Raw genomic sequence first — 12,988 nt, 5'->3', positions numbered from 1 at the left:
AGACCCCCACCCCCCTCCCCAATTCCCATTGATATCAGTCTTATGAGGGCTCCTCAGCGCGACACTCAGCCTTGATGATCACTCTCACCTCACCTCAGATCTTTGTCCATGTTTGGACCAATGCTGTAATGAAGTCAGGAGTTGAGTGGCTCTGGAAGAACACAAACTGGGTATCATTGAGCAAGTTATTGATAGTAAGCTTGATAGTGCTGTTAATGACACCTTCCATCACCTTACGAAAGATCTCTGTTTTCAAATAAGGTATGCCTTAAATATATTTTTCAATATTAATTTTGTAGGCAGTACGTTAGATTAAAATTCTTTCCGAAGAAAAAAAATTCTTTCAAGTTTGGTGCAGTACTGCCAAGATGGTGGCCAGAGCAGCGGGTTCATTTTTGATTTAAAGGTGGATTTGTTTTCTCCACTTCCTCCCTGAGTTCCACTGAGAATAATGAGCACTCCGAGTTCCATTTTCCCAGTGTTTGTTTTTCTAGATCTGATTCAAACAGCCTGATTGCTCCCTCAAGTATTAAGCTACTTTTCCTTCAGTGTGTCATAATGTTTCCTGGTTCTGGTGCACTCCATGAGCAAGCCTTCAAGCTAGTTAGCTACACTCAGGCCTTCTAGCTCGTTATTCCTAGTCTTAGTTATTCTATTCATTTATTCTAGCTTTCTCATTGCTATTTCCTGAAAATTGAGATTGCTACTTTCAACAATTCTGCTCCAGTTCTGTAATTCCTTTTAAGGCTCCCCACCATTCTTCCCTAAGTCTTGCAATTTTCCTCCTTACCTGGTTTCACCCTATTACAAGTTCTTTGGTTTATTGCCCAAACGCTATCTGTTTGTTTGACCACTATTCCAGATCATACCATCTTTTAATAAATAGAATTATATTCTTGGCTCCATTTGATGGCTTTGAATCTGTGAATCCTCTAACCTTGGCTTGTTCTCCATTTCTGTTTGGTAAAGTTTGCAGCTCCAATATAAAGGCAGTTGAAGGGTTAGAAAAATAAGGAGCAATAATTAAAAACAATTGACCTTCAAATGATAAGTCAGTGGTGGACTGGCATGCAATCTATTGTAATTGTAATAAGATCATAGTTCATGCATTTAGCAAAAATTAGGAGATAATCATTACTAATAGTCCATAAGTGCATAAAAGACATTTGCAACATTAATAACCAGCCGACTCAATAGAGTCTAGAAATTTTTGTCAGTACATTTTCAGGGTAAATTCATGTGCTTCTCCATGTCAGCAAAATCAGTGCTGAGGAATGTAAAGTTATGTAACATATTCTGAATAAAGTATCTCTAAATACTGCCTAATTTTAATAAAGAGTGACTATTTCTTCATGGAGTGCTACCCTAATTTTAGAACAGTGTTCATCTCAATATGTTTTTGATAGTTCTATTTTCAATCTAGGTATTCCCATTCCCCATAAAGTAGTTATTATAGAAGCATTAAATTGGATTGGTTTGTGAAAGGTTTCAGAATATTAACTTCATTAGGAGCTACTTCAAGGGCAACCAAAGACCTTCTATTTAATCTATTGTAGTAACTAAAATAATCGGAGATTTAATCAGTAAAATATACTTTTAGTGGAAAGCCTTACAAACGCAGTTGAAGAAATGCGAAATCTAACCAACTCCAATAATCATTTCTTTAAAAGAAAACTTTGCTCATCAATCATCACCTAGAGATGGTGAATATGTGTTAATCTGAATTTATCAATTCAGCGTGATTAATGAAAGAACACTAGTGATATCTGAAACAACTGCACATCATTTTCCGAGAAAAACATTTCAACCATTTACATTCAAATCACACCTATATTAAAAGTTCATATTTATAATATACTGTTTATTTTGTTTTGCATTTTAGCTTTAAATGTGTATTTTTCACCATAATTATTTACTTAGTAGTAGTAACAATATAATATTTAAGAATTTGTTTCCTTTTAACCTAGAACCCATTTGAATCAAGAATAAATAAATTGTAAGAATCAACACAAGTAGCAGGATTAGAAACTGATACACAAAATAGAATGACAGTAAAGTATGAATTATACAAAAAGGGTGAATTACACATTTTTATCCTCACACTGTATCTTACTTCATATATACAAATTTATTTTTATCCTATGTTACAGTATACACTTATTTCCTTTCCTTCCTTGCCTCCGATCATGACTTCAAGGTTGTACAGGAAAACAAGGCATTAATAATTAAAGCCACAGGATGTTCAACAACAGACACACAAAATAAATATGCTTTAAGGAGCTAAAATGTCAACCACTATAAAAACGCAATGTTCTAGACCAGTTTAGGTTTATGGGTAAAGAAATAGTCAACATCGATTGATTCATCAACACACTATAAATATCAGCTGCCTTTTTTTTGTTGCTAAATTTAATGAACAATGGACCAGGATTTTCTAATAGTCAGATAATATCAAAGCCTTGCTGGGAGTTGGAATAGGGAGCCTGTGGAATCCTCATTGTAGCAGACTCTGAAGGAACTGCCCAGGAAATTTAGACCTTGCTCGGATATTCCTCTTTGTCTGGACCCTTCTGAAAGTCTTGATTAAATCAAAAGGTTCAAAGAGTCATGCAGCAGTTAAGTAAGTTACTGAGGAAATGTTAGACTAGTTAACTAAGTTTAACTGCCAAGTAGCTGTTCAACTGATGCCCAGCTTATCTCACACAACCCCAAAGACACCTCTTTTATGCCCTCTACACTACCGAAAACCCGGCCTGTTACACCTCTATCCCACACGGCTGCTGGTTTCCACGCTCCTACCCTGCTGCCAGACCCAAAACATTGCCCCTTCTCAGATCCCACATCCCTGGGATTTGAAAAATCCTCATCCTCATACTTGCCTCCCTTCCCCCATTGGATATTTCTTGTGCACCCTGACCTATTGTCATTTCCTCTGTGAGGATTGTCCTGACAATGCGAAAAGACATATCCAGGCATTGTCTGGGACATTGTGTGTCAGGTATGACTCTGAGTATGACTGTCTGGCTGTTGTTTCACTAATCTGTGAAATTTTGCCATTAGCCCAAAAGGACTTTGCCAAGTGGTTTGCCTGGTTTTATTCCATATCTGTGACTTTCTAGTGATTGATACAACACAGTGGCTTGCTAAGCTATTTCAGAGGGCAGTTAAGCATCAACCATGTTGCTGAAGGTCTGGAGTCACATGTAGCCTAGTTCAGGTAAGGGCAGCAGTTTTTCCTTCCCTCAAGAACATTAGTGAAATATATGAGTTTTATATATTTTATAAAGTGAAAGTTTTATAAAGTTTTATATAAGTGAAATATCCACTTGAATTTGTTTTGATGCATTCCTTTTGTTACAGAAGCTCTGTTCATGTCAGCATTATTAGGAGTGACAATTTACAGCCTAGCTCCCATCTTCAGACTGAGCAAACTCTTCTTAGTATCATGTTGCATCATCACCGTACTGTGTCCAGGAGATGGAGTCATATCTGGCGCAAAGGATGCCAGTTGTGCTTTGTAGAGGCTATTCTTTATTTCTGCAAGAACTGTCCCAGGAAAAACCATCTTTGGCTGATTCATCAATAACCATTCTGTCCATCAAAACTGATTATTCAATAATCCTTGCCTGTATGCAGCAAGGTGTGAGTAAAATGGTTCAGTATGATAAACGGTAATCTATGTTTAAGCCAGTCAAGTGCCAGGCTACGCCCATCTCCAACAAGAAGACTAATGACTCCCCTTTGACATCAATAGCATTACCATTGCTGAGTCCCACATAATCACATTTTAACAGTCATTATGATCTAAAAATTTGATTGGAATAACCAGATGAATTTAGTGACTACTCGAATGGGTCAGGGGCCATGTGTCCAGTGATGAGTTGCTCAGCTCCTGATTTAGGCCTAACAAGGCACGAAATGCTGACATTTTCTGGATGCATGCAGTTGCATCATGTCGAAAGAAGCTCAACTCTTATTTAGGGAAAAGTCTTCCATTTGATTGGAACATCATTCACCAATTTAAGTGCAGTTCTTCTCCACAACACGTATACCATAGGGTCAGCATGTGCCACCACAGGATGCATTGCAGCAGTTTGCCAAGGTTTCTCAGCAGCTCCTCCAAAATCTTCTATCTCTACTAATGAGAATTGACCCTCCAAGCTTCTGTCCAAATAACAATGCATCTTCTCTGGAACTTATACGATAGTTCCTTTCTTTATTGTTTCAGCATCAAAATCCTGACACTCATCACCTGATAATAGCACTGTGGGAGCATTTCCACCATGTGAGCAGCAATAGCTCAAGAAGAGGCTCACTATCAATTTCTCAATGACAAATAAAGGAAGCCGGCAAATATTGGCCTTGCTGGTAGGTCTAATTCATAAGAATAAATTTGAAGATCAGGAAAATGTGTTTCAGTTACATCTCATTTGAAGAACATAACATTTAGAATGAATGAAGACTGTTTCTCCATCAAATCGTTTTTAATTTGCTATCGAGACTAAGGAACAGATCAGAAACATGACTCCAGCAATTGATTTCAACATGATTTCAGCAATGCAACTGCACTTGAAGGCAGAAGGCCAATTACAGATGAGAAAGTTAAAGCCCTCATAAAAGACCCAGAGGGGGAAGGTGGTATCATTCCTCAAGAGAGCAAATAGTGTTAGAATTAATCTCAATGCCTTCTATAGTGATTCTGTAATACACTGCTCCTAACAGGGAAGCTAATTCCTGAGTTTGAGATCAAAATAAAACGTCAGCCCTAAATTCTCTGATCTATGCTTCTACTGAGTAAACCTCTCTGCTAGAAGGGGGATGATCATTACCTCAGAAGTGGAAATAATACTTTGATGTGTCTTGCCTCTTGAAAAAGAAGTTTTTAAGAGTTTGAATCTCCAACAAAGAAATAGTGCTCACAGAACTCAGTTTGGACATAAGTTTAGAATTCTCTGACTTGTAATATCCATTAATTTCCTGGAGGGAGTACATGATTGAGGTGTTATCACTAATGTAGCCTTTTGTTTAAGGTGCTCCTTAGAAATAAGGCATCATATTTAATCTGTATTTCAGCAATCTTGTAATTACTTTGATGTATGTACCAAATAAACTGTAACTATGTAGAGAAAAAAAGACATAAATAAGGATAGTAAAATTAAACAAAGTTACAAATGGTTTTGCCACTGTAGTAAGGAACATTCTCATCTGCAAATATATTAGGGAACAGTTTAGCATTGCTTCCTTTATAAATTAACATATTCCCACTGCGTAAAAATCCTTCATAATTGCAGGCAAATAGAGACATGAATCAATTCACCTTTCACATTTTGAATTCTTTCCCAGAGAGAAAGTAATCAGGGTCCTTGGCAGCCTGCTTTTCATTCAGACTCTATAAAATCAAGTGAAAGGTCTGCCACTAGACGCCTACTTTCTCATGTCTGAAATGACTGGTTGCCTTTCATCGCAGACTCCCTAAGACAACCCTCATTACATAGCACTTGTTTCATCCATTACTGCTTTTTGTTTCTCTTGTAGTTTAATTGTGTGATTTTGCTCAGCTTGAGTCAACAGCAACTAAAATTATTTTCTGCATAATATCCCAAGGAGCTTGGAATTATTCAGATCTGAATACCATCTTTGTTAGTGAAACTTTTTGGTGTTTTTACTTCCAATAACTCTGTGACCTTATGGGTTTGAAAGAGCACATGTCTCGGCTAGAACATATAGATTTGCTAACAATCTGCAGATTAGGCCTTTAAACCTGGCAAATTATTGATTAAAACATCTAATTAATTTTTAATGACAAATAATAAATGTAAAACTGTACTAAGATAAATTAAAATTACTTCACCTTGAATGACTTTATATCACAACAAAACCAAACAATCTAACTGCTATCAAAAGATTATGGTTAACTCTAACAAACAGCTTTTAATAACATTCTTCTGTTTGAATACTGACTTCTGAGATATCATCAGGGAACTGTCTTGCAAGAAATAGTCTACCAGCAGTGTCAAATGAACTGGATTTCAAAACACATTTAAAATGAACGAGCAATGAAGCAAAGATTGTTTCATGACGGTATCTATTTTCAGGATCAATAACACTACTCAGGTCAGGACTTTTGATCTTGAAGCTTGCTGTTTAAAGGGACCAGCACTTCAAACTATAATACTGTCATCATACAGTAACTCTTACCCCATCTCTGCCAATTTATTTGTTGCACTAAATTATTTTTGAATACTGCCTGCTTATTAAGAAAGTGAATTTCTAGAGTTGGTCTCTTGAATTTCCATTGTAATTTTGCAGGAGACCCTTCAGAAAATGAGTAAGATAAATTCTGTTGCAAATCACCTTCTTGTATGTTTTACTTTTGGGTCTGAAAATCCAGAAAATGTAATATTTGAGGTCAGCAGAGAGTCCATTAATGATTGTTCGAGTTAGCAGACAAGGATATCTTTTTCCTTTCGGGAAGATGATCAACTAAAGCTTAACAGGAATCACAAATGTGGGACCCTCACAAACTTGCCATTCTTAAGGGAGATGCTCAGGCAAGTTGTAGCATCTTAGTTGAGACTAGCTATTAAATACAGACTAAAAGAATGAACAAACTCCACTGACTTCTTGGTCTATACCATTCAGTGTTGTACTGTAAGGCGTATTTGTCTATTAAAGTATTGGGACAATGCTCATCCCATACTTTGAAAACTCTTTTTTTGGATTAAGCTCTGAGGAAGTATTGTGATAGTTCTTTGAATGTACTATAGAGGAAATTATGATCTTCTATCCTAGCAGCTGGAGCTGCAATCACAGGATTATCAAGGCTACACATATTATCATGTTGTAGAATTATTTCTAAACTGATGATGCTGTTTTGTCTGTTTCTCTCTGCCTTGTGAAACTGTGATAGCATCTATATATTTAAGTGTGAATACGGCAGGATTGAAGTTTTTTTCAGGAGGAGGGCTTTCAGGAAAGATCAGAAAAGTAGTGATAGAGATTCAGATTGCCTGGTCTCCAAATCTTTGTGTTTCGTCAGGATTTCACACCCATTCAAGGGTTTTGGGAGGGGTGGAATTTGGCGTCCACCAGTCATAAGGCCAAACCTGATGGAGGTCAAACAAATGAGAAGTAATTTACTTGGGAGTACACCAGCATGTGGATGACCAGAAAATATGCTGAGGTGACCTGACACTAGATTCTAGTCATTCAGACAGTCGCTCAAGTTCTTTGCCAGACCAGAGTTCTGTATTTTTTTTATTTTCAAGAGAACCTTATAACTTAATTGAGACATTCTGCCTGCAGTTCTTCATCTGTAGCCAGAAAATCTCAAATTCTAACCCATGGTATAGAGCTGCCTTTGGGCACAGCTAGCATGGCTTTTGACCTTGGTCTAGACCCCTCTACATCTGGGCCTGATGTGGAACCAGTACTTCTATCCAGTGACCAAAGCAGGACAAAGCAGGACAACAGAAAATCAGCCAAACGAACCTTTACCTTTGTGAATGAATATTATTTCCAACATGACTGAGAGAAGGTCCTTTTCTGTGTGAACTAAAACACAGTTCCTATTCCTTTCTGCTTGAGTCTACTGACAAAATAAGGTCCAAATATACGGGTGTTAGGAATTAAATTGAAATGATCAAAAAACACAGGCATCCTTAGTGATTTGTAGTTATTGATACATTGTATCAGAAGAAAAATGAACAGACATTAAATTCGTTGATCCATATCCCCAAGCTCGGTCCCATCTAATATTGGATCAAGATTTTAACAGGCACAATGTGCTCAAACTACAAAATTTAATACTGGAAACTTTAAATACAGCTAATTTTTCTTTAATTATGGTGGATCTTGATGTTGTCTGATGACATATGATCAGAGATTTGTGAGTCAGCAGCCCATTTTCCATGCTACTACCTGTCTTTTACTATTAGGTCATCAAAATCAACTTCACTGGTTGTTTTTAAACTGATATAAGAAGGGAAACTATTATAATGGAGATACATATTTGAGTAAATTTGATCCATAAAAAATACTTTATAACGTACATTTGTAAGAATGGGAAATAGCTTGCAGAGAAAAAAAATGCCAGAGCAGGGAATGCAGATTACACCAATTAATCTAATTCTGATCCATTTCTAGTAAACTGGGTGGTAAATCAACAGTTTCACACTTAGGAAAACAGTGTCGCTAAGGGTCATGACTTTACAAGACATTCTAGATGTGGATGTTTTTTCTGTTGTCCCATTTAACAACATTTCAAGGAACTCCCATTTTTAGTTATATATACAAATGGATCCCTTCTGTTTTTGATAAATTCCATCTTTAACCCTAAAGGAGCAGCTAAACATCAGATTCTTATTATCCATACAGGACAGGATCAAGAAGAAAACTTAGTTTCCCATTTCAGACACTGTAGTAGGCATGGCCACTTAGTACAAGGTAGCTATGCCATAACCTCCGCAAATAAGCCTTTGCAGTGAAGTAATTTTGAGCTTAATGAGTTAACAGTATTGTGTTATGTTATATTATCTGCTCATTTTTCAATTTTTAAAAAACTTTTCCCAAGAGTGTCTGCAGAATTAGACATTAAATATTTAAATCCATCTGGTTTCCCTTGAATAGCAATTTTAAGGCACTAATTGAGATATATAAGCCAATAAAAGAATTTAAAGAAAATAATATTTATTTTTACTTCCATAGTTACCTAGCCTATAAGATTCCAGGCCACTGTACTAAATATGGAGTAGAAATGCTGTGAAAATTTCCTTATTTTAATTTTCTGCAGCAACTTTATGAACAGCATTTTTGTTAACCACGAAACAATTGGAACTACAGATGACTGTTTAAATTCACAGAGCTAAATTGTTTAGAAAGCAATGCTTTACAACTGGGAAAAGACTAAATATCTACTAACTATTCTTCTACATGCTTCATTGTTATTAAAGAGCGCATGATAAAGGCTCAGCTTTAATATTTTCAAAATTCACCATTCATTTTGGTAGAAAACTGAAATGTTAAATCCGAGCAAACAAATACAATAATGCAAAAAAGTGATTTTGTCATAAAACTGAGAAAATGCTAATCTTTTGGTCATAATGACACCCTCACATAAAACCTTCATGAAACCTTACCTAAAAGCATATATGGGGTAAGGTTATTCTTTCTCAAACCAATAAAATCAGGAAACTGTTGCGAGAAGCAGTGTCACGCAGTTTGATGTCCCCAGCAGGGTACCTGGGGTCAGATGTGCTGCCATAAATTCAGTGTGGGGCTTTGACATTGTGCTAAGTGTGGCCTAGGTCTGGGGGGTTTCTCTTTGAAGCAAGTGAAGTTTAATAACTGGAAAAGCATTTGCTTTTATTTGTCGGTACTGTCTGCGACAGTAATATCAGCTCATTTAGGCTGGTTCAACATAAAAATGCACTAGTGAAGCAATCTGTTACAAATTAGCACAGCTCTCATTCCACTTTATTGGCAGGTAATTGAAAGGAGTTGGGAAAGTGTAATTTATCAGATTATGTGTGTTTATCTTCCTTGTGGGTATAACAGACTTTGGCAACTTTTTCAATATACCCAAGGGGATTGAACTTCTTTAATCCAAGTTAATAAAAAAAACAAATAAAATAAATAGAGTGTAACATGGTGGTTCAATATATATGTAAAAATTAAAATGAATTAATCTTGAAATGAATAGACTTTTAATGCTTTATTTAATCTCTTTCTTACCTTTCTTTGGAGATGTTTTTGCTCTCACGTTTCCAAGTATTTTTAAAATCAGTACAGAATTCAAACCACAGCATGAATATGTAGTTTGGAGTAATATCTTTCCCCCCAGGTTTTGGCTTCACTCCAAAGAACTTTATTGTTTCTTCAAAGCTAAGAGAAAAAGAGGAAAAAAGAAACTGTCAACACGTAAACCTGCTAGTGGCTGTAGTTTCCCTGAGGGCTTGTTCCAAAGTCAGTAGCCAATGCTCTGTAAAAATTACTGTGACTTCCCTCAGCTTCAACATTCATGGCAACAACCCTTGTCAAGTATAATGTAACCTTCATACATCTACAGTGTTTCCAGAAGGAGATATTTGGAATAGCCATATAACCATGCCCACAAACCTGATTTTGAAATAAGAGCTATCAAAACCCTGATTTAAATATATATCACCACTCCTCTCTAAGAAAAAACTCAGTATAGCTAGAAATCAAGACCACATTCGTCTCCAAAGGTGAGGGACTCCAGGCGCATAACATAAACAAGTACAGACACATAAAATCTGAACTACACACTTTCCCTTTCATTCATGCACTTCAAATAGTTGGTATCTGTTTAAACTCATGCTCTTTTTGACAACTAAGGTGCCATTCAGTTGAAATGCCGTGAAATACAATATTGTGTTACTGATCTCAATATCTACATAAATGTCAGACCCAAATTCAATATGATGGCAAGAAATAATACGTCAAATTGTTTTCTCATTGGAATTTCATTGAGAACTATACTTAAATGTAATTCATGTAGTCCACAGAAAGACTATTTAATCAGTATGGTCAGTGTGGCAACTTTGTGACTTATTTATGTCTTTGTGTTGTGCAAATTTTTCTCTTATTTTTCTCCCTTTTGGTTCATCATTGTTGCTTCCTGACACAAGTTTTATCTTTAAACCGCTTTCTCCTTCACTTGTCAACATGGTAAATATTCACTTAAGATACATATTGGTTCCATTAATATATGATGTTTTTCGACATAGCAACCCTTTGAAGGTTATTTTTAATTTTATGTTGGACTTTATTGGCTTTGTCTTTCAGTAATATTTAAATTCTAAAGTAAATATTTAGTATTATACCAGAGCAACAATAGAATCCTGCAGAACATGCATCTTTCTTCAATCATCAAAGTTACTAGAAGGTAGGATAAACATTTTAGCAGCTTAATTTTCACTAGCTCTGATAAGTCTTGGTCCCTCGAGCTCACATTAGTCTGCAACTAAATAATGATCATTTTACTGTCCCTCAAGAGAATAACACATTAAACATTTACACATAGATCTACATCATTTTAATGGAGACCATCAGGATTGGTTTATATAGCAGTAAAAATGCAAAAAAAATTATGAAAAAGAACTTTTAATTTGCAGTAAAAAGTGTTTCAAAGGGTTCCCTATAGTAAAAATGTCTATATAAACACCAGGGTGCATTAATTAGATCATTAATTAGTCACTTGTGTAATCAACTTAAAATTCTTTGAATAACAATTGTGACCATGTTGTTTTAATAGCTTAAATAAAATTACATGAAAGGTCGCTACTTTATCACCTACCACTTTCAACATCGAAAAGTGCTTCTGATATTAATGATGAATAGGCTGATAATTTAGACCTTCAATAAAAGAACCAGATGCTCAAAACTTTTCAACCACAATATCTGTACTTGATTCTCCTAAAACCTCTTTCATTAAGATGTAACTACAGGTTAGGAGTAAAATATTGCGTGTCAAATTATAACAGGAGCGTGACAATTGGTTTCTCTTGCTGAATTTTACAGAGACATCAAACTATTGAGTTGATGAAAAATCTCACATTTACCACTAACAGTTTGTATTTCCTCCTCAAAATGTGATCTCAGAGGGAATACATCCAAAACGTGTCACCCCTGGAGTGTCACACCATTGAAACTTATGTTAATATCTAAATTTTTAAGTGTAAATGAATCAAAAGTCCACAAATAAGAAAAATGCAACGAGGCAGTGAAAATGAAGAGTATGTAAGAAGAGAATGGTCCATAGAGTAACTGCTGCAAGTTTAGAAATCTATGGACAGTTTACCACTCTTAAACTTCCAGAAACTGTAAGATCTGCCAAGGCTGAATTTTTCTTTGTGAAATTATAACTAAGCTTGTATATATATGTGTGTATATATATATATATATATATATATATACACACACACATAAAAATATATATTTCAAACTTTACTTTTCAATATAAATGGTGCTACAATAAGTATCGCAAATATCAACCTCCTGTACATGTGAACCTCATGACTTTGGGCCTAAAACCTAAAACCTGTAATTTTGCATATGTAAAGTTCGACATGGATTTTAGAATCCAAGTGTAAACCCAAAGAAGGTGTCAACTTGGACCCCACCGGAGGGCCGCTGCCCTGGGCTTGACATGTATGCTCAAACCGTCAGGAAATATATAAATCCCAGATTCATCAGCTGTACCCATAAGGTAGAGCAAAACATCACTCATTCACAACGCAATGCCATCCAGGCTCTCAAAACCAATCAAACCAGCAGATAAAGGAGGAGCCATTGTCATTCAGAATAGAACAGATTACTGCAAGGAAGTGTACCGAAAACTGAACAACCAGGAACACTACAGGCAACTACCAGCTGATCTGACCAAAGAACACACCCGTGAATTAAACACATTGATCAGAACTTTGGATCCAGTCCTTCAGAGCTCCCTACGTGCGCTCATCCCATGTACTTCTTGTGTAGGCGACTTTTACTTCCCTCCAAAGGTACACAAAGCCAACACACCAGGTCGTCCCATCGTGTCAGGCAATGGAACCCTATGTGAGAATCTCTCTGGCTATGTTGAAGGCATCTTGAAACCTATTGTACAGGAGATCCCCAGCTTCTGTCGTGACACTACGGATTTCTTACAGAAATTCAGCACCCACGGACCAATCGAACCGGGAACATTCCTCATCACAATGGACATTTCCGCACTCTACACCAGCATCCCCCACAATGATGGCATTGCAGCAACAGCCTCAGTACTCAACACCAACAACTGCCAATCTCCAAACACCATCCTACAACTCATCCGCTTTATCCTTGATCACAACATCTTCACCTTTGACAACCAGTTCTTCATCCAGACATGGGGACCATGGAACAGCCATGGGGACCAAATTATCACCCCAATATGCCAACATTTTTATGCACAGGTTCGAACAAGACTTCTTCTCTATGCAGGATC

The 12,988-nt window shown here is 36.4% G+C and overlaps 1 protein-coding gene across 5 annotated transcripts in view; it reads right to left on the bottom strand.

Annotated features, from left to right (window-relative positions):
* The window catches only part of fmn1 (formin 1), a 367,109-nt gene that overhangs the window by 42,059 nt on the left and 312,062 nt on the right, over nt 1-12,988 (bottom strand). For all 5 annotated transcript variants that reach the window (XM_043697987.1, XM_043697990.1, XM_043697988.1 and 2 more), the window contains one exon: nt 9,733-9,882. In XM_043697987.1, coding sequence (XP_043553922.1) covers nt 9,733-9,882 — 150 coding nt within the window. The remainder of the gene's footprint in view (nt 1-9,732; nt 9,883-12,988) is intronic.

This window comes from Chiloscyllium plagiosum, chromosome 10, assembly GCF_004010195.1.
Source record: "Chiloscyllium plagiosum isolate BGI_BamShark_2017 chromosome 10, ASM401019v2, whole genome shotgun sequence".
Lineage (NCBI taxonomy): Eukaryota > Metazoa > Chordata > Chondrichthyes > Orectolobiformes > Hemiscylliidae > Chiloscyllium > Chiloscyllium plagiosum.
The sequence above is the reverse complement of the archived record's forward strand: the minus strand, read 5'-3'. Positions and strand labels throughout refer to the sequence as shown.